Below are 24,906 nucleotides of genomic sequence, written 5' to 3'. Positions count from 1 at the left end.
GTCTGACTGTCTGACTTGTCTGACTTGTCTGGTCTGCTGTGTCTGACTTGTCTGACTTGTCTGACTTGTCTGACTTGTCTGACGTGTCTGACTTTGTCTGTCTGTGTCTGACTGTCTGTCGTGTCTGTGTCTGACTTGCTGTCTGGTCTGACTTGTCTGTCTGTGTCTGACTTGTCTGTCTGTGTGTCTGACTTGTCTGTCTGTGTCTGACTTGTATGTCTGTGTCTGGACTTGTCTGTCTGTGTCTGACTTGTCTGTCTGTGTCTGACTTGTCTGTGGTGTTGTGTGTCTGTGTGTGTGTGTGTGGTGTCTGTCTGTGTGTGTTGTCGTGTCTGTGTGTGTGTGTCTGTCTGTCTGTCTGTGTCTGACTTGTCTGTCTGTGTCTGACTGGTCTGACTTGTCTGACTTGTCTGACTTGTCTGTCTGTTGTCTGACTTGTCTGACTTGTCTGACTTGTCTGTCTGTGTGTCTGACTGTCTTGTCTGTGTCTGACTTGTCTGTCTGTGTCTGACTTGTCTGTCTGTGTCTGACTTGTCTGTCTGGGCGGACTTGTCGTGTGTGTGTGTGTCTGTCTGTGTGTCTGTCTGTGTGTCTGTCTGTGTGTCTGTCTGTGTGTCTGTGTCTGTGTGTCTGTGTCTGGGTCTGTGTGTCTGTGTGTCTGTGTGTCTTGTGTCTGTGTGTCTGTCTGTCTGTCTGTGTGTCTATCTATAGCACAAACACATACACACCTCTCAAGTTACAAAAACTATTAGAACAGACACAGACAGACAAGTCAGACACAGACAGACACCGACAGACAGACCGACAGACAGACCAGTCAGACAGACCAGACCGACAGACAAGTCAGTCAGTCAGACAGACAAGGGAATTGTTTTGCAACTACTGTTGTCATTTATTTTAATATGGAACTGTGTTCCAAAACTTCAATACCAATTTCATTGGTGTTCTAGTGCCAGTGACACGTTTTCGCTGGTTTGATTTCCCACACCAACAAAGCATTCTCGTGCCAACACTCCAGAACACAAGTCACCTTAGATTGGAACTATGTACTGTACATTTGGCGTATGTGTTCTCTTACAGCACTGGAGAATCTCAAATAAGGTTATCCCCCTTGTTGCCAGGAAGAGCATTTAATGAGATCTAACCTGCCCTGCTTCAGTGAACACACGCATGCACACTCGTAAAAACACAGACACCATGTACACACCAAGTACACATAGTTATATACACATGCACTACACTTACACACACAATTACATAACATTTCAGTCCATTTAATCTGTGTATTTTTACGGTAACACTCTTAAAAGACACCAACCTTCGCCTATGGAATTGTGTAATCATCAACATGACGTTTATTTCCACTGAAAAACATTTACACACACACACCAAACAAACACAGCTCAGTGCCCTTAGTGGTGAATAGTAGGTGTGTGATTTGTGTGTGTTATGTCCCGTATGGTTCTGGTAGATGACATGCACGGCCACTCAAGCTCAGTAATAGATCCCTGTTTTTATGACCTCAGATGAGGCGAGGGACTGTGTGTGTGCAGTATCTGTAAGAGAGTGTGTGTGTGTGTGTGTGTGTCTGTGCATATATGTGTGTGCTAATGTGTGTTTGTGTGCGCAGGTGTGTTTATGTATATGTGTGCCTGTGTATGTTTACCTGTGCGTGTTTGTGTGTGTGCCTGTGTGTGTGCTTGTGTGTTTGTGCATATATGTGTGTTTTGGTGTGCCTGTGTGTGTGCTTGTGTGTTTGTGCAGATATGCTGTGTGTGTGTGTTGGGTGTGTGTGTGTGTGTCTGTGTGTGCCTGTGTGTGTATGTCCACCAGTACCCATCCAGGGTCTATCCGTGGGCTCAAGGCATGTCTGTGATGGTGAAGGAATGGTCATAAAAGTGAATAGCTTAATAAATTGTGACCCATAAACGGCAGCTCCGTCCAGAGGATGAACGGATGTGACGGATTAGACCTGGGACAGGACCTGCACAGGAAAGGACAAGAAAGGACACGCACACAAATGGATGGATTGATGGATCAACCGGCCGAGAGACATAGAGATACAGATACAAGAATCAGGGAACTGTATATAGATTTCATTAGAAGTGTGGACTGGTCCTGTGATACATACTGTACGGCAGTGACATTAAACTTGAGGAGAGAGGCAATACTGGATGCCTTTTATAACGGTTTAAATATATCTCACGTGATCCTCTCCCAGCCCAAGATAGTAGTGCTCTCCCTCTTCTGCCTTCTTCGTAAGTACATCTTTGTATTCTACGCATGCCGACCTGGGAATACTGAAATATAATCGCTTTGGGGCAATGCTTTGGACTGATTCTTTTATAAACAGTCAATTGTTCTTCCAGTGTTACTTTCCTAGTGAGAGTCTATTGGATCTAGTAGAATCTATTGGATCTAGTGAGAAGTCTATGAGCTACTGAGAAGTCTATTGGATCTACTGAGAAGTCTATTGGATCTACTGAGAAGTCTATGGATCACTGAGAAGTCTATTGGAGCTACTGAGAAGTCTTCATTGGAATCTACTGAGAAGTCTATTGGAGCTACTGAGAAGTCTATTGATCTAGTGAGAAGTCTATTGGAGCTACTAGAGTCTATTGAGCTACTAGAAGTCTATATATGAAGTCTATTGAGAAGTCTATTGGAGCTACTGAGAAGTCTATTGGAGCTACTTGAGAAGTCTATTGATCTAGTGAGAAGTCTATTGGAGACTGAGAAGTCTATTGGGCTACTGAGAAGTCTATTGGAGCTACTGAGAAGTCTATTGGATCTAGTGAGAAGTCTATTGGATCTAGTGAGAAGTCTATTGGAGCTACTGAGAAGAAAGCTGTAAAAAGAAAAAAAGGGGGGAAAGGTAGGAACAAATCGAACTGAAGAGGGATATATAGTGCATATATAACTATTCAGACCCCTTAACTTTTTCCACATTTTGTTACATTACAGCCTTATTCTAAAATTGATTTGTTAAAAATAAAAAACAGAAATACCTTATTTGCGTAAGTATTCAGACCCTTTGTTATGAGACTCGAAATTGAGCTCAGCTGCATCCTGTTTTCATTGATCATCCTTGAGATGTTTCTACAACTTGATTGGAGTCCGCCTGTGGTAAATTCAATTGATTGGACATGATTTGGAAAGGCACACACCTGTCTATATAAGGTCCCACAGTTGACAGTGCATGTCAAAGCAAAAACCAAACCATGAGGTCGAAGGAATTGTAGAGCTTCGAAATCTGTGGAAGGTACCAAAACATTTCTTGAAGCACGGAAGGTCCCCAAGAACACAGTGGCCTTAAATGGAAGAAGTTTGGAACCACCAAGAATCTTCTTAGATCTGGCCGCCTAGCCAAACTGGTGACCAAGAACCTGATTCTCACTCTAACAGAGCTCCAGAGTTCCTCTGTGGAGATGGGAGAGCCTTCCAGAAGGACAACCATCTCTGCAGCACTCCACCAATCAGGCCTTTATGATAGAGTGGCAGAAGCCACTCCTCAGTAAATGGCACATGACAGTCCGCTTGGTGTTTGCCAAAAGGCACCTAAAGGACTCTCAGACCATGAGAAACAAGATTCTCTGTTCTCATGAAACCAAGATTGAACTCTTTAGCCTGAATGCCAAGCATCACGTCTGGAGGAGATCTGGCACCATCCCTACGGTGAAGCATGGTGGTGGCAGCATCATGCTATGAGGATGTTTTTCAGTGGCAGGGACTGGGAGACTAGTCAGGATCAAGGGAAAGATGAACGGAGCAAAGTACAGAGAGATCCTTGATGAAAGCCTGCTCCAGAGCGCTCATGACCTCAGACTGGGGGAAAGCTTCACCTTCCAACAGSACAACAACCCTAAGCACACAGCCAAGACAATGCAGGAGTGGCATCGGCACAAGTCTCTGAGTAGCCTTGAGTGGCCCAACCAGAGCCCAGACATGAACCGATCAAACATCTCTGGAGAGACCTGAAAATAGCTGTGCAGCAACACTCCCCATCCAACCTGAAAGAGCTTGAGAGGATCTACAGAGAAGAATGGGAGAAACTCCCCAAATACAGGTGTGCCAAGCTTGTAGCGTCATACCCAAGAAGACTTGAGGCTGTAATCACTACCAAAGCTGCTTCAACAAAGTACTGAGTAAAGGGTCTGAATACTTATGTAAATTAGATATTTATGTTTTTATTTTTTAATACATTTGCAGAAATGTATTAATGTCTGTTTTTGCTTTGCCATTATGGGGGTATTGTGTGTAGATTGATGAGAGAAAAAACWATTTAAACAATTTTAGAATAAGGCTGTAACGTTACAAAATGTGGAAAAAGTCATGAGGTCTCAATACTTTCCATAATGCACTGTATTTTATTTGGATGCTGTAGCGTCACTTGCATTTGTGAGGGATAACTTGGCTATAACTGTGGTCTTGGTAGGCCCTCAACTGATGTGGTCAAGATTGTTCACTTAATACTACCCGTGCAGTGAGTTATGGGAACATATCTGCTCTTGGGTCGACTTCATCTCTGTAACTACAATGACTTTAGATTTATCTCTCGTCTATGGTCGTTTACATTGGTGAGGCTGAGAGATGAGTTATTAGTTAGAAATGGAAGACAAGGACAAAGCCATTGGCCATGCAGGCAGCATGCTTCACAATAACACCGGTTGTGCCTCATCATTGGGTTTTAACAGCCCACTRATACAAATGCAATTAACCTCAACGACCATCAAGGGGATACAGTAATTGACTGTTAACATTTGCTGTCTGGCCAAGGTTTTGGAGTTTCTAATTAACATTATCAGTAATGATGCGATTAGGCTGAGGCTCCCGCCACAATGTAAACAACCGAGAAGCTGTAATGTAATTATTTTTCGAGATGTAGCCTACAAAGCATCATCTATGAGGCTGAGATCTCATCATTCCTTTTCTGGCTGTGTTTATTGTTATCAAACTTCAGTCTGCCTCATTGTGCTTGCTAGTATAGACCGAATGCTTTCTCAACTGTTATGACTATAATGATATGGACAGGAATGATGATGCACTACTGTGCTCACCTGTATTTCTCTGTCATTTTTGAAATGCATGTCTTTTTATTGTGCCATACTGTATATGAAAATGAAAAATCTTTCCATGAAAAATTCATTGGAAGACATGCATAGAAAAGAGACCATTGGAGCAGGTGAGATTATGTCATTCTCGGTCCAGTCACCTTGTTTTAAACCTCTGCGGTGTTGTCGCCAAGGCTATCGGTGCGGAGCTGTAAAAAATGTATATTTTTAAAATGAATACACTCCTCGCAATCTCCTGTTCCATCACTGAAACAGTAGTGCGTCATGGAGCGCTCCAAATGACGCGGGCACTGTGTACAGCACTCCATAATGGGCGCCAATAAAACATGAGAACGGTATGGGCCCGGGTGTGAAGGTTCTTCAGGAATTTCTAGCAGTAATTGAGCTCGCAGGTCTGGCAGAATTTCACTGCTCGCCTGCCCATGTGGCACAAGCTACCAGGGTCCTCCTCCCCCCGGGTTGACTCTGTCTCACGGCCATATCGTTCTGCTCTGTCAGGTGCTGGAGGACGTGTCCTACCAGTGGGTTGCTCGGGAAGTCCCACTCTGAACAGGGTAGGTTGGGAAACAGTTTGTGGCACTCAGGGCATTGGCCGTGTGACTGCGCGTCCTCACAGTAGCCATCCCTCTCAATGGCGCTCATGCCCGGTTCGCATATGAAGTGGCCACAGAGGAGAGGGAATGCTCTGTGGAGRCCTTTGGCACATGATGGGCAGTGTAGGTGAGAGACTATAGCATGGGCAAACATTTTCTCCGTGCAAGTTGTTGCTGCACAAGATGTGGGCGATCTGAGCTGAAACTGAAATGCAGCCCATCTATTTATGTAGGCTGTTTTTCATGAAAAAGCCTACAGCTTCAAACAAGATCCACATACAGTAGATTTTTTTGTATATTTAGTTTAAAATGTAACCTTTATTTAACTAGGCAAGTCAGTTAAGAACAAATTCTTATTTACAATGACAGCCTACCCCAGCCAAACCCGGGCGACGCTGTGCCAATTGTACGCCGCCCTATGGGACTCCCAATCACGGCCGGATGTGATACAGTCTGGATTCGAACCAGGGACTGTAGTGACGCCTCTTGCACTGAGATGCAGTGCCTTAGACCGGGCACAGCGAGTGGTGCAACGGGTGAAACAACGGAAGCCCATTCATTATTTTTTAATGAAGGAGCGGGGGACCGTTGGGCGACGTGATCATGGGCGAGGGACGTGAACAGAGCGGTACCAACTTTGGAGAGAACTGAACTTTATGCAAATACTCCGCGAGATCGCATTTTTATTGAAGCGCACTATTTTCCAAACCCTATTGAATTGGCTGTTGATACCTAGCTCAACCTAGCTTGCTTGCTAGCACCAACATTAGGGTACTAAGGGGTAACTAGCCCCCCCTAAGAACAATGTCTAATTGCTAACACAAAAAAATCTACGATTGTAACTCTCTTATGCTCTGCTATTGCACAATTATAATTTGTACCTGTAGGTCACAAATAAAGCTATCCCCAGTCAAATTGGAGCACAGTCGCACTGTAAAATGTAGCCTATAAAATTCCTTATACAATTCTAGGCATACTAGGTTACGAGGCAGCCAGTCAGGACATCACACATTCTTGTCCTCACATATAGAGAGAAGACACATATACTGTAGATTCTAAAACAAGTCTTTATTGGTCAATGTACAGAAAGTGCTGCCGTGACCATCAAAGAGAAAGAAAAAAAAACTTTACAAAAACAAAAATAAATGAAACATATATATAAAATAACTGTCTTTAACTGTTTTGACACAGTTTATATGCAAAAGTTTATTTTTACTCCTCTATGACACACTTGGTGTAAAGATGGGGTGAAACAAGGCAATGGGAAAGGCGCGTCTCACGATGATGACATCACAACCACAGGCATTAAGGCCGACGGGGAAGAGTTCTAACCACTGCTACAGACATAAACATGTAACGGATGCAGAGTTTAGAGTGGCATTCTGGGAAAATCAAGGAGTCAGAAAGGAGTTGGCTAGATTCAGCTACAGCAGCCCTGTTATAGGCCACCAGAGAATGAGCGTGAGGATCAATAGTTTCTGGTCTCTTACAGTGGCACTCCTGACAGAGGTGGTTTATCATAGAACAACAACAACATGAGAGGGTATCTCAATTGTCAGAAGTGGATTCCTCTCTTTGTCTCCTTTCCTTAATCTGTATGGACATGAAGTGAGCTGGTGAAAGCAAAATTTGGGTAGGCAATGGCACCCACCAGTTTGCTTTCACCTTACTGGTGTTTTCGATGGACAATTCAGCCCTTTGAGATGCATCCAAAGACTGTGTTTACACAGGCAGCCCATTTTGGGGGTTTCCACTAATTGGTCATTTGACCAATCAGATCTTTTCATATCAGATATTTTTCAGAGCTGATCTGATTGGTCAAAATACCAATTAATATATGAACAATGATTTAACACAGGCTTTCCACAAGTTTGAAAGGTGCCATGTGCAGAAATTGCTCCATTTCCTGGTTTCTAAAATTTGCCTAATTTCAGTTTGTGAAATTGACAAAACAAGCAGTCATTGTGTAGAGAATAATTTTACCATCTAAATCGCTTTGAAATATATTTTCCATAACCAAATATATCGTATTTTCAGCTGTTTGAAGCTGGTGTACAAAAACAAAACTTAAGAACGGGAAGCATAGAAAAAGTGCACATAGAACTGAACTACCGCTTCTTAGACTTGCTTTCAATGAGTGTCAGCTCCATAACTCATATTTATATGTGAATTTGGGTCGGGTCCCCAAAAATGGGCTGCCTGTGTAAAGACAGCCAAAGAGAATGTGATAAATTGTCTCTGTGCCCAGGCTAAAAATGCCAACCTGTCAAACCGAGAATAGGGATTTTGTATGATGTTGCCCTCTGGTGGTGACTAAAGGGATAGTTCACCCCAAAATGAGCTGTCAGACGCATATTCCTTGTTTTAAACAACAGATGGCATGAAACATTTACACAACTTATGGATTTTATACCACTTTTGATGTATAAAAACAACGGACAAACTTTATTATGGGGTTAACTATCCCGTTAAGTGTCTATTCTCAGGCCCTCATCTCAGCCTAAGAAGTAGATGGACACAAGTCAATGGCAAATACAGATAGAGGCATGACCATGAGTGCTGATCTAAGATCAGTTTTGCATTTTCCTTTCTAATGGTTAAAGTTAGTTGAAGGAGGGTAAGCTGATCCTAGATCTGTGGTTAGGAGAAACTCGACTACTCAAAATGCCCTGCCTCTGATGCAAGCAAGTTTAAACATACAGTTTGAAGAGAGGTAGGTGGGAGACAAGGGGCTCGATTCAATCCGTAGCGCTGAAGATTTGCGCTATAGTGCGATTGGTAAAGGTAATTGAGCCATCCTATGCAGCGTTTACCGTGAATGCAATCTCTGCGAACATTGCCCTTACATCTGTTGCGTGTTGAAGCGCAGGTCTTCAACGCCACGGATTGAACGAAGCCCAAGGTGAATGATAGTTCAGCTACACTACCTGCTATATTCACGAGGGATTTATAAAAACATACAGGAACTTCTCTTTTTTTCATATGTCCAAGAACACGAACCAGGCAGACAGAAAGAAAAAGGAGACTATTAAAATGTTCAAAATTAGTTTTGTAAATACATTGGCTCTTAAAATACCTTAAATTAAATATGCTAATGATAATTTTAAGTCTGTTTTTCAGAAGACCTCAAACATATTTCCAAGATTTCAAATGAATAAAATACAATCTTAAAATCCAAAGAAATGCATAATTTTGTATTAATGCAAAAGAAGGTACATACAATTTACAATGAATGCCTTCAACGATCTTTTTGTATTAGTAACTCAACAGCAATTGAGGAAGATAAGACGAAAATGTGCTGTCCAATGTTTCGTGTCCAAACCCAGAAATAATGAAACACAGATGAACGAGCCATTGGATATAAGGTGGAAATGTGCTTGTGCAACTGAATTTTCAATTGGCCCTACCTATTGTGTTGTCAATGGTGGTTTTAAATAGGAACAATTAGTTACACCAAAATATGAGAAAATAAGCTCTACTGGGTAGTCAGAAAACAATGAAACCTTTTGTGTGTAATACCTTATTTTGACCAGAAGAGTGCGACATTTCATAAAACATTGGACAGTGGCAAATTTGATGGGTAGCTATTTTCACAACTGATTGACCGACTTTCAGCAAATTCTGTATATGTTGGGGTGTGTGTATGTGCATGTGCGCATGCGTGAAAGATTAATATGTTATCGAAGAGCTATCCCATTCCAGCTTGCTCTTCGGCTTGCTCTCCTTCACTTCCCTCTCGTCGTCCTCCTCTTCCTCTGTTTCATCACTGTCGTCAGACTCTGCACTCGTGATGTCGCCTGCCTGTTCATCTTCCTCTTCCTCATTTACCGTCTGAGGCTCTCCGACGTTCTACGGGAAAAGGACACAGTGGAACACAGAATTACTCTTCCAATATGCAGAAGACACTTTAAAGATACTGTAACATAAGGCCAGTAAAAACTTCCAAAATGACTCATTCAAGGCAGAGAGTTGGAGCGCTCAACAAAAATGGTAGAGATTTATTTATTTTAGCTCACTTTAATCCATTGTTCAGGTGAATGACATGATGTCAAGTTGACATCTTCCTCAGTGTTACCTGCATTGCACTTAGCTCCTATTTATAGCCTAGTGGTTTACTGAGACACAGCAATGTAAATAACATGATTCAAGGTGAATGGAAAATAATAGTACAAAAAAATAATAATAGGAACAATCTTAGACACCATGGATCCTAAGGGGCTAAACAATGATTTTTCACTCTCCTCATTTCTATTACCCTACATTTTTTAGGGTCTCTATACCGCCGCTTTCACAGGCACCCAAATATTTGTGTTACAGAAGGAATTTTAAATGGATTACATTTAGATTGTGGAATTTTTACCACTGACATTTTTTACCAATGAATTAAAAATGAAAAGCTGAAATGTCTTCAGTCAATAACTATTCAAGCCCTTTGTTGTGGCGAGCCTAAATAAGTTCAGGAGTAGAAATGTGCTTAATAAATTGCATGGATTTTTTGAATGACTACCTAATCTCTGTACCCCAAATACAATGAATTATCTGTAAGGTCCCTCACTCGAGCAGTGAGTTTCAAACACAGATTCAACCACAAAGACCAGGGAGTTTTTTTAATGCCTTGCACCTATTGGTAAATGGTGACTTTAAAACATTTACAGAATTCAATGTCTGTGATAGGAGAAAGTGAGAGTGGAAGGAAGCCTGTACAGAATAAACATATTCAAAAACATGCATCCTCTTTGCAACAAGGCACTAAAGTAATACTGCAAAACATGTGGCAAAGCAATTTACTTTCTGTCCTGAATACAAAGTGTTATGTTTGGGGCAAATTCAATACAACACATTACTGAATACCACTCTCCATATTTTCAAGCATAGTGGTGGCTGTATCATGTTATGGGTATGCTTATAATCGTTAAGGACTGGGTCATTTTTCAGGATTAAAAAAGAAATGGAATGGAGATAAGCACAGGCAAAATCCTAGAGGAAAACCTGGTTCTCTCTGCTTTCCAACAGACACTGGGAGATGAATTCACCTTTCAGCAGAACAATAACCTAAAACATAAGGCAAAATCTACACTGGAGTTGTTTACCAAGAAGACAGTGAATGTTCCTGAGTGGCCGAGTTACAGTTTTAATCTACTTGAAGATCTATGGCAAAACTTGAAAATGGCTGTCTAGCAATGATCAACAACCAATTTGACAGAGCTTTGTTAGCTAGCTAGAAAGTTACTGTTTAAGAAGGTTTGAATCCTAAGCAACTTGCATACACATTGTTTGAAGTACAATAGACCGACATAGCTACTGTAGTAGGTCAAAGCTGTGTGCTGGAAAACCTTGGTAGAGCATGGGTGGGATAGGCATTGTGGTGCTCACTTGAATTTACTTTCTTTTTCGGGCTTCAGACCAATGCCTACTTCTCACCAATCACCAACACCTTGAATTAGTCTTTTTGGCAGTTTTTTCTTGGCAAGCCTTTGTTGGATTTCTGTCATTGTTGTCGAGCACCCATCCTATTTATGTTTGTTGTTGTGCGGAGGCCTACCTGAACACTTAAAAGCTATAGATCAGAAATCCTCCCTACAGGTGCTCATTGATAATATAACTTATTAAAGGACAAAAATAATGTCCCTGCTACAAAACCCAATCCCTAAATATAATACCAAAACAGTTTCGACGTAATAAATGTTATGAAATACATGTAATAAAACCCAGTCACAAATCAACCCCTAGCCATTCCACTAGACCTAGAGTAGGCCTAATCATTCAACCCCTACACATATTCAGTCAATTCAATAGGTCTCATCAATTCAGATCTTCACAAGGGCTTTGGAGTTGATTTTAGTTGACAATGCCTTCTCTGGGAATTCCTTTGTGTAATGTCCTCTCACCTCCATAGGGTTGACTGTGATGGTGAGGGTGGAGTCGTCCCAGTCCATCTCTGGGTCCTTGGCTCCATCCTCCTCACTCTTGGAGCTGTCCTGGTGGGTACTGTGGAGCCTGTAGATTCCTAGCACCACTATACACACCAGGGCGGCGATACAGATCACTACCACGACTGTGGCAGCTGGAGGGGTGCCTGTGAGGGGAGAAATGTTTAAAAGTTAAGTTCATCTGAAATTACAAAATCACTTCACTGTTTCATTACATTGAAAGTAGTGTATATTAGTATTATTAATGTAATATAAAAAAAGTATGGAGGGACTGGCTTTCTGTTCTTGTGGTAAAACCGTAGAAATCTGCTGCCACATTCTTTCCATTGAGTTGTGTCTCTACACTCGGTTCTCTCTGTACACAATAGGGCAGAGATCCCCAGTTCCCTCTGCCGTGTGCTCTGTCCTCCCTACCCTTGGGAGGATCACTCAGTCCTGTGTATGTGTGTGTGTGACACTGAGAGAGGGAGACAGAGACAGCATGTGTCTGTATGATCTGAAGGCTTAGCCTAATCTGGATCCCTCTCCAGTTCAACAAAACACACCCTCAGGTCTTCACTGTGCGTGTGTGTGTGCGCGTGCGAGCTGCTGGGTGCCTTACCTGAGATGTGGGAATTGACAGAGTGCACCATCAGTGGATGATGCACCGACCGCATGTACTGGGATTGGACAGCCATGTGATTGACATGCTCTACGGGTGCTGCGTTGTGAACGAGGCTAACCTGAGGGCGGGACAAAGAACATATCAGTCAGTATGAAGATGGCACTGATGCAGACAAAGACAGACAGGGATAAAGGGTAAATGATAAGTGACGGTGCAGAAATGTGTCGAGAAAGAGTGTTCAGGAGTGTGCGAAAAGGAGAGAGAGGTGTTAAAATAGGTATGAAGACAGAAGAGCGGCAGTGGTGGAAATATGAGAGAATAGAATGTGTGAGTGGGGGTGAAGTAGAAAAGAAAACCGTTTCATCCCTGACCTCCAAATTAAACTCATTACTGGTGTAGCGTCCATTGAGCTCAGAGCAGGTGAGCCTGAACCTCCTGTTAGTCAGGGTCGCCGGGCGCCAGTTCCTGTAGCGCACCTGCCTGAGTGCCTCCTCATAGTGGGTCATGGAGTCCACACCTAGGGAAAAAGACAGGAGAAAAGGCATTATTACTGGTGTCCCTGGTGCTCCCAACCAAATATAGATGGTGTCCCCCAGGGCTCAGCACTGGGCCCAGTGTTTTTCTCAAGACACTAATATAAATATCTTGACCTCAATCCCATAGAAAATTTGTGGGCAGAACTGAAAAAGCGTGTGCGATCAAGGAGGCCTACAAACCTGACTCCGTTACACCAGCTCTGTGAGGAGGAATGGGCCAAAATTCACCCAACTTATTGTGGGAAGCTTGTGGAAAGCTACCCGAAACGTTTCACCCAAGTTAAACAGATTAAAGGCAATGCTACCAAATACTAATTGAGTGTATGTAAACTTCTGACCCACTGGGAATGTGATGACAGAAATAAAAGCTGAAATAAATCATTCTCTCTACTATTATTCTGACATTTCACATTCTTAAAATAAAGTGGTGATCCTAACTGACCTAAGACAGGGAATCTYTACTAGGATTAAATGTTAGGAATTGTGAAAAACTGAGTTTAAATGTATTTAAATGTAAACTTCCGACTTCAACTGTACATACCATATATGGATATTCCTGAGGTGGAGTTTGTGGCGTCCAGGTGTTTCCCCATTAGAGAGCTGTGGTGAATCTCCAGACTCTCATGCTCTGGATTGAGCTCCTCTCCGATCACCAGGACATCACAGTAATCCAGGTTATGCATCGCCTCCAGAACACCAGGCCTGTAGACTATACACATATACACAAACGCACACAAAATCAAACTCAGACATGGAAGCACAGACACACACTTTTACAACTTGACTAGTTGGGATCACATCATGCTGATCAACATGTATCCACGGTAACCGCCCCCTCATCCACCTGCGCTGAACGGCACACCGTCACCCTTGGTTACAGTGCTGGTGATGCGCAGCTCCTTGAAGGGTGCCACGCCCATGGCTCCACGCAGGTCGGCGGCAGGCCTGACGAGTTGATCTGAACCAGCGATGGTGATCCGTGGCTCGCTGGGTGGCAGGACCATTACTAAAGCCTTAATGTCTGGGATGGAGATGCATATGTCCTCCCCGAAACACCTGAGCTCCCAGGAGGAGAAGAGAAAACAGTAGAAAATGGAGATAGACATTAGTGTATTGACAGATGATGCAAAAAGTGCACCTTATTTTTCTCAGGTCATGATTGTTCAGGGCAGTAGATAATTGGCCTACAGATAAGGAACAAGAGGGTAAGAGAGATTAGGGGAACATAATTSCCATTTCATACTGGAATCGAAATAAATTGCATTGTGTGGCACCATTAATGAGTGCTTTCACCCAAGAGGACACAGCCTAAATGCTCTTTCTGGTAATGAATGACTTGGCACTTTTAATTTCAGAGATCAGAGACAGTTACTGTAAAGACAGATTGTGATAGAGGCAACTGTGAAAGTGGACTTCTAATATTTGTCAAATTGTTTTTGCAAGTGGTCTCTGTTGGCAACGAACATTCCCGCATTTCAGAATATTTATGAGTGAGTGATGTGCTTTTGAGACAGATGGCTCGAAACTGCCCATTTCCAATAACACACACACAAACACACGCACAAACACATTCACATATGTATACTAATTATCACATTTTCTCATCAACACAATTTAACACTTTCTTAGCCAACGGTTGACATGAACACCCCAAACAAAGAAACATTTTAATGTTATATTTCTACATTCACTGTACCTACCTCCTACACACTTGTGTCTAGGGGTACGGGCTTAGGGGCTAGGAGTTGTTTCTGGATGTGACATTCTCTCTGACACCTTTCACAGTTACTACTGTTTAAGTAGTACTCAGACGAAGTTGCCCCTAGTCACTGATTTAAGATCAGTTTTGCATTTATCCATACTAGATTAGGACTTGGGGAGGGTAAGCTGAACCTAGATCTGGGATCTAGATTGTAAGGATATCCTCCCCAGAGCGAGGAGCTGCCCTGCCACCCAGGCAGTCTGGGGGAGACAAGCTGGCTGTCGTCTAACTTCATTACAGTTTGAGGGGGGCAGAGTGAAGTCTCTCAGGATTAATACAAACACTGGCGCCTAAAGCCTCGAGAAATTACGCTTTTCAAGGGTTGGTGAAAAGTGCTCTTCACTCACTTATTTATTCATATATTTACTTTCCCACGCTAATTAAAAACAGTCTATTTGTTTATATGATAACAGTGCTTCTGGCTTTACTAGCTAAAAGTACTGATTGGACTGCTTTCCCATGGTAATTACTTGCACTAAGTCTAGGCCTAAATAAAGCATGTACTTAGATGCATTGTTCTCCTTAACTAAATAACAGACTGGCTTTGAATGGGATGACTGTATGTGTGTGTCTGTGTATTTACATGTATTTGAATGGGAAGAGTGTGTGTTGTGTGTGTCAAATCAAAATCAAATCAAATGTATTTGTCAAATGCGCTGAATATAACAGGTGTGGACTTTACCGTGAAAGGCTTACTTATGACTTAAAAAGTAAGAACAATGAGCAAAAAAGGAAATAGTAACACAAAATAACAATAACGTGGCTATATACAAGGAGTACCGGAACAAAGTCAATGTGCAGGGGTACGAGGAGTTGAAGTAATATGTACATGTAGGTAGGGGTAAAAGTGACTAGGCAATCAGGATAGATAATAAACAGAGTAGCAGCAGTGTATGAGAAGTGTGTGTGTGTGTGTGTGTGTGTGTGTGTGTGTGTGTGTGTGTGTGTGTGTGTGTGTGTGTGTGTGTGTGTGTGTGTGTGGTGTGTGTGTGTATAGTCAGGTGAGTGTGCATAGACCAGCCAGTGCAGAAGGGTCAATGCACACCAGTATTTTCTACTTGCACATCCTCATCTGCACATATATCAATCCAGTGTAATTGCTAATTGTATTTACATCGCTACTATTGGCCTATTTATTGCTTACCTTCCTTATTAATTTGCACACACTGCATACAGATTTTTCTATTCTTTCTATTGACTGTACGTTTGTTTATTCCATGTAACTCTGTGTTGTTGTTTTTGTCTCACTGCTTTGCTTTATCTTGGCCCAGGGCGCAGTTGTAAATGAGAACTGTTCTCACTGGCCTACTCTGGTTAAATAAAGGTAAATAAATAAATTATTTAAAAAATTGTGTGTATTTGTATGTGTTATGTTGATTAGTTGATCTCCATAATTACCTAACAAACTGGCTTTGAATAGGAAGTGTGTGGTGTGTCCTGCGTGCCTGCGTGCGTGCGTGCACCTGCAATCGTGTGTGTAGATTTATCTGATAAGCAAAATTGTCTGAAACTCCACAACAATTACCCTGAACAACATTGGTAAATATTGTGGGGTGTAGCACAGTCTCCACACTAAACTAGGGCTGTCATGCCAAATAGTGTCCCTCTGCCAAATTGTGCTCTCTGCGTCACAATGGGATCCGGACCTCACTAAATATATGCCACTTGACCAGAAACACTACTAAGGGGTTGCTTCCCAAACAACACCCTGTTGCCTACATATTCCCTATGAGCCCTGATCACAAGTAGTGCACATGTAGGTATAGGGTTCAGTTTGGGACACAGCCAGGGACATATAGAAATATTTCTGCTGAGTAGGAGGAGCCGCTCTCTCTATACAAGGCAGCGGTCTGAGTTTCCTGAGTTAGAATAATCCTATTACAGCTCTTGTGACAAGAGTCCACTATCACACAATCGTCCATTTTGATTGTGGCGACCCTCCCTCACTGTTTAACTGTGAACAGGTGAAGACACGTATACAAGGGGCGCACACACACGCAGACAGACACACACACATACACACATCTTTTTGACTTTTCTCCCAATCCTTTCTCATCCCGTTCTTATTTAGGCCTGTTTCATTCTTATATCACACTGTTTCTTTCTCTCCTCATCACTCTCACTTCCTGTCTTGTTTTGGGCCTGCATTTGTTTACCAATACATTTAATTAACTCCTATAAGACTGCACACGTCTCTCTCTCTCTCTCTCTCTCTCTCTCTCTCTCTCTCTCTCTCTCTCTCTCTCTCTCTCTCTCTCTCTCTCTCTCTCTCTCTCTCTCTCTCTTCTCTTCTCTTCTCTCTCTCTCTCTCTCTCTCTCAGGTAATGGCGTAAACACATGAGCTGTTACAGATACATGCAAAACATTGAAATCATTGAAGCATTGAAAGCATTGAAATCAAATAACTTTCTTGAAATGGTGACTAGAGGAGGGGGAGAGAAAGACACAGAGGGGATACGGGAATAGAGGGAGACAGAAAGAGAGAGAGACAGAGAGAGACAGAAAACAAACCCGCCAGTCACCCACCCAGTCAGCCACCCAATCAGCCAGCCAGTCTTAACAGAGCTATATTTGTCTAATGATCAACTTTCCCTCTCTGAGTGCTCTCTGGCGTGAGAAACCCTGACATAGCAGATTGCCTTCATGGCCCTCATTCATATCCTCATCATCAGCTGACGAGATGTTGGCCCCTGCGCCACAGCTCCATGGCAACCACGGCGCAACGGCATCCCAGCGGCCCTCTCAGCCGTGGCGTGGTGGGGCGGAATGGTGTGGTTACTGAGGGGAGATGTAAAGAGAGGGACATGCCTCTCCCCTCTAACCCTCCTGATTAGCACATCAGACACAGAGAGACCACAGGCCGCGCCAGAAAACACACATACACACACAACCTGGAAGGTACACATGTACACACTAACCTCGACAGTGCGCCACAAACATGGATACACACTGACCCGGGGACACACAGAGAGCAAAGGCAGAGACTCGGATGTACACACACCCCCACACCCACACACACACCACACACTGACCTGAGGACATGCAGTTGAAGGACTCCACTTTCACTCAGTAGATTCTCTAACTTTTCTCTCACTCTCCCACCATCAAAACACTTCCCCCTCTCTTTCCCCAGAGAACCACATTTCTTTACCTCTGCTGTATTTGTTTGTGTGAAATACACAAATGAAGGCTTGATATACACATTCTGTGAAGTGATACAAGTCTTTCTGTGTGCTTTGTGTGAATCATGTTTGTGTCTGTGCGCTCAAGCACCTGTGTCTTGCGCTTGTAAACTATGTGTGAGAGAGCGAGGAAAAGAGGTTGAGGAGTGTGAGCATGTGTGTGGGAGACAGATTACAGTGTGTGTCTGTGTGTGGGAGACAGATTACAGTATGTGTCTGTGTGTGGGAGACAGATTACAGTGTGTGTCTGTGTGTGGGAGACAGATTACTGTGTGTGTCTGTGTGTGGGAGACAGATTACAGTGTGTGTCTGGTGTGTGGGAGACAGATTACAGTGTGTGTCTGTGTGTGGGAGACAGATTACAGTGTGTGTCTGTGTGTGGGAGACAGATTTACAGTGTGTGTCTGTGTGTGGGAGACAGATTATACAGTGTGTGTCCTGTGTGGTGGGAGACAGATTACTGGTGGTGTGTCTGTGTGTCGGGAGGACAGATTACAGTGTGTGTCTGTGTGTGGGAGACAGATTACAGTGTGTGTCGTGTGTGGGAGAACAGATTACAGTGTGTGTCTGTGTGTGGGAGACAATTACTGCTTGTGTGCGTACACATACACATCTATAGGGTTCCATACTCACTGTACGGTGGTGGTGATGTGTAGCCGTCTGAGGCCTGCTGTGGGGAACTGGCGTGAGTTGATGTAGGAGACCTTGGCCATGGCTGTGTTGACACTCTCCAGGTCCTCTCCCTCCATCACCAGCACCGACTGGGCTGGGTTGAAGTGGAACTGCACACACAGAAGAACACATGAATCAACACATCGATACTAGAGGTGAAGTTAATTTACTGTGATGTCTTGCGAAGGTCTTGAACCTCTCGATTTGTACCGTTTCTACATGGATCGCCTTAAAAAAATAAATACTTAAGAGTATAATCATATTCATCAGATTGATGGTGATTTTTCAGATCTCCTAACAGTACTGTTTGTAGAACACAGATGTTATGACTTATAAGGGTAAGGTGTGTTTGTAGATTTATTTCTGTTTATATGTGTTTGTATGTGTGTGTGTGTGTGTGTGTGCACCAGTGTGTCTGCAGAGCTGTCACCTTGATGTCCTTGCCCAGGCTCTCCAGTGAGTGGATATCCAGTCCTTCCTTACAGGCCTGTAGACAGGAGATTACTTTCTGGGTCTCGATCCTCCCTGGCCGGATGGTCAGTCCAGACAGACTGCCCCGGAAGAACTGGGTGAACCGTGGGGTGGACACCTCACCACCTAGGGAAGAAAAGAGGAAGGATGGGAGCTCAAGGTTTGTTCAGTTCAAAGCTGCATCTCAAAACGGCTTCTGAGGAGATCATGTCCTCTCCTTCATCTGTTCTGATCTGAAACTACAGAGCAGGTGAAAGCAATATTGTGCCTGCCTCTATTATAATATAAGAATATACTTTGGTAATTCTTTATTATACAGCCCTTTACGCTTTATTTACTCGGTCTAAGTTAGAAATGAGACTTTAAGAAAAGAGATGAACCTACATAACTAACCTTTCAACAAAACTACCCTTTATGAATAAAGGTTTCAATAAAGGCTAACAGAGGGTGACCTTTGTTACCACATTTCCTAAACATCAGGTAAATACCAAGCCAAACAGTACTGTAAAATAAAGCCGATAGCGTGACTACGGAAATGCCAGCCAGTTTTGTTTGCCAGCTCCCATCTGCTCTCCCCACTTCTTTTTTTAAAGCGACTGTCAAAACAACAAAATAAAAACATGTCCAATGTGAGCTAGATTTGGGCTCAGAGCGTCAGGGACATGAGACCTGTGAAACGCTGCCGTTGTCTTATTCAGACGAGTATGTGTGCGTTTCCTCTTTGATCCACTGGCAGATGGAACTGGCAGTCGCTATAGTAACGTGCTAACGGCCCCAGAGCCGGGTCTCGCCACCTGCATCCGCTCGACTTATTGCTTCTGATTTTTTTATTTTATTATGACGTTATCAATTAACTGTTGTGGCACCGAAGGACAGATTGAGGGAGCATATTTTAGGCTCATTTCAGTATCGTCCTACCAAAAGAGGATCATTTGAACACGTTCAGTGTGTAGGCCTCAGTGCTGCTAGCATATGCCATGTCTGCACATCTGGCTGTATAGTATTTACACCTGCAGTGAGAAAGATGGCAATTAAGTTTAAATCAACAGTTTGACTTTGCTGTATTAGGAAAAGAGAGTAGGTTCAAGATTATGGTTAAGAAGAGGCAGGACATGACAGTAGGCCTAAGGCCAGCCAAAGTTGCTCTGCACTATACTTGTAATTACACGGCATACATTGCTTGTCTACTCTGCTGAAGAGCACCGTTCAAAGCAATCCCCATAAACGTTTCCCCAACAAAAATGGGTAAAAAAATCAAATAACTCTGTCGCTCTAGTCTCAAGTCACAAATCTCGTTTCGATTTGGGGAGCTAAAATGATGTCTGGGGCCTTTCAGTCCGTGTGTCTCTTCATTACGTTGTTGATTGTGTGCAGGGTGGTGGGTACTTAGAAAGGCAATCCTGTTCACTAATGGTCTGCAAAGTTATCAGTTGCGGCTTAGTGAAGCTTAAAGCAGCTTCACTGGGTTGTAATAGCCAAAGAACTTGTCTTCCATTCAGACTGTCTTAATCCCTTCTGCAGGGCTTTCTCACACAATCACAGATTCATGGAAAGAGAGAGGAAACAGGAGAACAAAGAGAAAATTGCAATCAGGAGCCAGATTAAAATAAATTCAAATGACACGGAAATGCCGTTGACGTTGGACCTCGATGCTTCGAGTGGGGCTCATGTGATTTAGCTGTATCCATCTCGCGGACCTGCTCCCCCCAGCAAACACATTTACATTATTATTATTTTGAATCATAAAAGCTATGGTAAGTAGTGCTTCTTCGTTCAAATGGGATCATTAGCCCCCTCTTTTCAAGCGGCTGGAATTGACAGCCTGTTTTTCCTGTTCGATGTCTCCAAGCTTGAGCCTCTTGATTTGAAATAGAATGACTCGATGTTAGAGGTTGTTTCGTGAGCCAATGCTACCTAGCATTAGTGCAATGACTGGAAGTCTATGGTAACTAGGTCGACCGAGAGTCGTCTGTTTTTTTTACCAAACGTGTATTTTTCCATTTATAGACACATCCTATGTGTTAATCAAATCAACTATATTCACTGAGCTTATGTGATGCTTTAAGCGCATTGTTTCATGATATAATTAAGACACACAAATGACTAGAGGGAGTCTGACCACAATTGATTTGATTGTGCCGGGCCGGGCTGAGAATTGTTGCCTGATGTCTCCTCCCTGCTGCAAACCACAACAGTGTTTATCGTGCTGTCCGTGTTGCTGAAGCTGCAACGTAAATACAACCATTTCTGACTGGAAAGTTCTGTTACCGAAATCTCCCATTTGTTTAGGAAAAACATAACATTTTCCCTCAACCGTTGCTCTCGTTACGTGACACATGTACGCATCGCATGCACGTGACCAATAGAGCCTGACCTATAGCATATCATAATCACATCAATAAATTGGTTATAACAAACTCTGAACAAGTGATACCAAAATGGATGCAGAGGACGTGAAAAAAAACTTGGGGAAACGGGGGAATGTTTGTTTACTGGTTGCTCAGGAGGTAAAGGGGTGGTCGATTTGGGGAATACATTTTACTAGTTGTGACAAAATACTGGAGATCAAGAAAAAGAAGGTAAGAAGCTCTGCGGGCATATTATGTGTGCCAAACAGGTGCTGTTAGATTACAATATAATTATTCTGACTGTTTGAAACATTGCAAACATTAAAAAAATTATAAGCATACTAGTTGTAACGTTTTTATTTTTTKATTTTTTGAAAAGCAAAGACTAAAAACAGTCACATTCATTCGTGAATGCAATTTCCGAAACGGAACGGTTTATTTCTTGTTTACGCTAATTATTCAAAGGTTGCATTGTTATTTTATTTTAAAACTAAAATGCTTGATTGCATTTCAAATTATGAATGACTTGTATGCTCTGTAATGACATTAATGAATGAATGATTGATACAGCAGCCTACAGCATATAGGTATTAAAATCAAATCAAACTTCATTTGTCATATGCGCCGAATACAACAAGTGTAGACTTTACACTTGAAATGCTTACTTACAAGCTCTTAACCAACAGTGCAGTTCAAGAAGAGTTAAGAAAATATTTACCAAGTAGACTAAAATAAAAAATTATAAGAAAAAGTAACACAATAAGAATAAGAATAACGAGGTTATATACAGGGGGCACCGGTACCGAGTCAGTGTGCGGGGATAGTTGAGGTAATTTGTACATGTAGGTGGGGGTGAAGTGAATATGCATAGATAATAAACACCGGGTAACAGCAGTGTACAAAAAGGAAGGGGGGTCAATGTAAATTGTACGGTGGTGATTTCATTAATTGTTCAGCAGTCTTATGGCTTGGGGGTAGAAGCTGTTGAAGAGCCTTTTGGTCCTAGACTTGGCGCTCCGTGCGGTAGCAGAGAAAAAAGTCTATAACTTGGGTGACTGGAGTCTCTGACAATTTTATGGGCTTTCCTCTGACACCGCCTATTATATAGATCCTGGATGGCAGGAAGCTTGGCCCCAGTGATATACTGGGCCATTCGCACTACCCTCTGTAGCGCCTTACAGTCAGATGCCGAGCAGTTGCCATACCAGGCGGTGATGCAACTGAACAGGATGCTCTCGATGGTGCAGCTGTATCCTCTTGAGGATATGGGGATGCCACATTTTCTCAGTCTCGTGAGGGGGAAAAGGTTTTGTCGTGCCCTTATCCCGACACTCTTGGTATGTTTGGACCATGATAGTTCGTTGGTGATGTGGACACCAAGGAACTTTCTGTCTGAAAGATATCAGTTTGTCTCTGTGGATGGTTTGTCCTCAGACAAATCAACTGTAAATTTCGCTGTTCCTCAAGGCTCCGTTTTAGGACCACTATTGTTTTCACTATATATTTTACCTCTTGGTGATGTCATTCGGAAACATAATGTTAACTGTCACTGCTATGCAGACGACAYACAGCTGTACATTTAGATGAAACATGGTGAAGCCCCAAAATTGCCCTCGCTGGAAGCCTGTGTTTCAGACATAAGGAAGTGGATGGCGGCAAATGTTCTACTTTTAAACTTCGACAAAACAGAGATGCTTGTTCTAGGTCCCAAGAAACAAAGAGATCTTCTGTTGAATCTGACAATTAATCTTGATGGTTGTACAGTTGTCTCAAAAAATACTGTGAAGGACCTCGGCGTTACTCTCGACCCTGATCTCTCTTTTGACGAACATATCAAGACTGTATCAAGGACAACTTTTTTTCCATCTACGTAACATTGCAAAAATCTAAACGTTCCTGTCAAAAAATGATACATAAAAATTAATACATGCTTTTGTCACTTCTAGGTTAGACTACTGCAATGCTCTACTTTCCGGCTACCCGGATAAAGCAATAAATAAACTTCAATTAGTGCTAAACACTGCTGCTAGAATCTTGACTAGAACCCCCAAAAATGATCATATAACTCCAGTGCTAGCCTCTCTACACTGGCTTCCTGTTAAGGCAAGGGCTGATTTCAAGGTTTTACTGCTAACCTACAAAGCATTACATGGGCTTGCTCCTACCTATCTTTCCGATTTGGTCCTGCCGTACATACCTACACGTACGCTACGGTCACAAGACGCAGGCCTCCTTATTGTCCCTAGAATTTCTAAGCAAACAGCTGGAGGCAGGGCTTTCTCCTATAGAGCTCAATTTTTATGGAATGGTCTGCCTATCCATGTGAGAGACGCAGACTCGGTCTCAACCTTTAAGTCTTTATTGAAGACTCGTCTCTTCAGTAGGTCCTATGATTGAGTGTAGTCTGGCCCAGGAGCGTGAAGGTGAACGGAAAGGCACTGGAGCCTCGAACCGCTCTTGCTGTCTCTGCCTGGCCGGTTCCCCTCTCTCCACTGGGATTCTCTGCCTCAAAACCTATTACAGGGGCTGAGTCAATGGCTTACTGGTGCTCTTCCATGCCATCCCTAGGAGGGGTGCGTCACTTGACTGGGTTGAGTCACTGACATGATCTTCCTGTCCGGGTTGGTGCCCCCCCTTGGGTTGTGTCGTGGGGGAGATCTTTGTGGGCTATACTCGGCCTTGTCTCAGGATGGTAAGTTTATGGTTGGAGATATCCCTCTAGTGGTGTGGAGGCTGTGCCTTGGCAAAGTGGGTGGGGGTTACATCCTACCTGTTTGGCCCTGTCTGGGGGTATCGTCGGACGGGGCCACAGTGTCTCCCAACCCCTCCTGTCTCAGCCTCCAGTATTTATGCTGCAATAGTTTGTGTCGGGGGGCTAGGGTCAGTCTGTTATATCTGGAGTATTTCTCCTGTCTTATCCGGTGCCCTGTGTGAATGTAAGTATGCTCTCTCTAATTCTCTCTTTCTCTCTCTCGGAGGACCTGAGCCCTAGGACCATGCCTCAGCACTACCTGGCCTGATGACTCCTTGCAGTCCCCAGTCCACCTGGCCGTGCTGCTGCTCCAGTTTCAACTGTTCTGCCTGCGGCTATGGAACCCTGACCTGTTCACCGGACGTGGTACCTGTACCAGACCTGCTGTTTTCAACTCTCTAGAGACAGCAGGAGCGGTAAAAATACTCTGAATGATCGGCTATGAAAAGCCAACTGACATTTACTCCTGAGGTGCTGACCTGTTGCACCCTCTACAACCACTGTGATTATTATTATTATTTGACCCTGCTGGTCATCTATGAACATTTGAACATCTTGGCCATGTTCTGTTATAATCTCCACCCGGCACAGCCAGAAGAGGACTGGCCACCCCTCATAGCCTTGCTTCCTCTCTAGGTTTCTTCCTAGGTTCTGGCCTTTCTAGGGAGTTTCTGTACAGCACTTTGTGACATCAGCTGATGTAAGAAGGGCTTTATAAATACATTTGATTGATTGAACTTGAAACTCTTGACCCGCTCCTCTAAAGCCCCGTCGATGTTAATGGGGGCCTGTTCAGCCCGCCTTTTCCTATAGTCTGTAGAAATATAGGCCTAAGTAAGTTATGTTATTAAGACTTAACAGGATGCCTACAGCTTGATGGTGGTTATACAAGGCTGCTATATTAAGTCCACAAATGATAACGACATTACTTATTATTATAATGATGATCATAATAATAATAGTAATAATTACAATAAGGAGATT

General features: G+C 43.0%; 1 protein-coding gene across 2 annotated transcripts in view; it reads right to left on the bottom strand.

Moving 5' to 3' along the window:
- Positions 1-6,716: 6,716 nt before the first annotated feature.
- The window catches only part of clstn2a (calsyntenin 2a), a 273,040-nt gene continuing 254,850 nt past the window's right edge, over positions 6,717-24,906 (bottom strand). Inside the window, exons 10-17 of one of the 2 annotated variants that reach the window (XM_024010315.2) lie at positions 18,782-18,948; positions 18,313-18,461; positions 13,580-13,791; positions 13,277-13,444; positions 12,571-12,716; positions 12,197-12,317; positions 11,554-11,741; positions 6,717-9,514 (exon numbers count right to left, since the gene is read on the bottom strand). In XM_024010315.2, coding sequence (XP_023866083.1) covers positions 9,335-9,514; positions 11,554-11,741; positions 12,197-12,317; positions 12,571-12,716; positions 13,277-13,444; positions 13,580-13,791; positions 18,313-18,461; positions 18,782-18,948 — 1,331 coding nt within the window. In that variant the 3' untranslated portion in view covers positions 6,717-9,334. The remainder of the gene's footprint in view (positions 9,515-11,553; positions 11,742-12,196; positions 12,318-12,570; positions 12,717-13,276; positions 13,445-13,579; positions 13,792-18,312; positions 18,462-18,781; positions 18,949-24,906) is intronic. The other variant, XM_024010316.2, reaches the window with a different exon arrangement.

This window comes from Salvelinus sp. IW2-2015, linkage group LG19, assembly GCF_002910315.2.
Source record: "Salvelinus sp. IW2-2015 linkage group LG19, ASM291031v2, whole genome shotgun sequence".
Lineage (NCBI taxonomy): Eukaryota > Metazoa > Chordata > Actinopteri > Salmoniformes > Salmonidae > Salvelinus > Salvelinus sp. IW2-2015.
The sequence above is the reverse complement of the archived record's forward strand: the minus strand, read 5'-3'. Positions and strand labels throughout refer to the sequence as shown.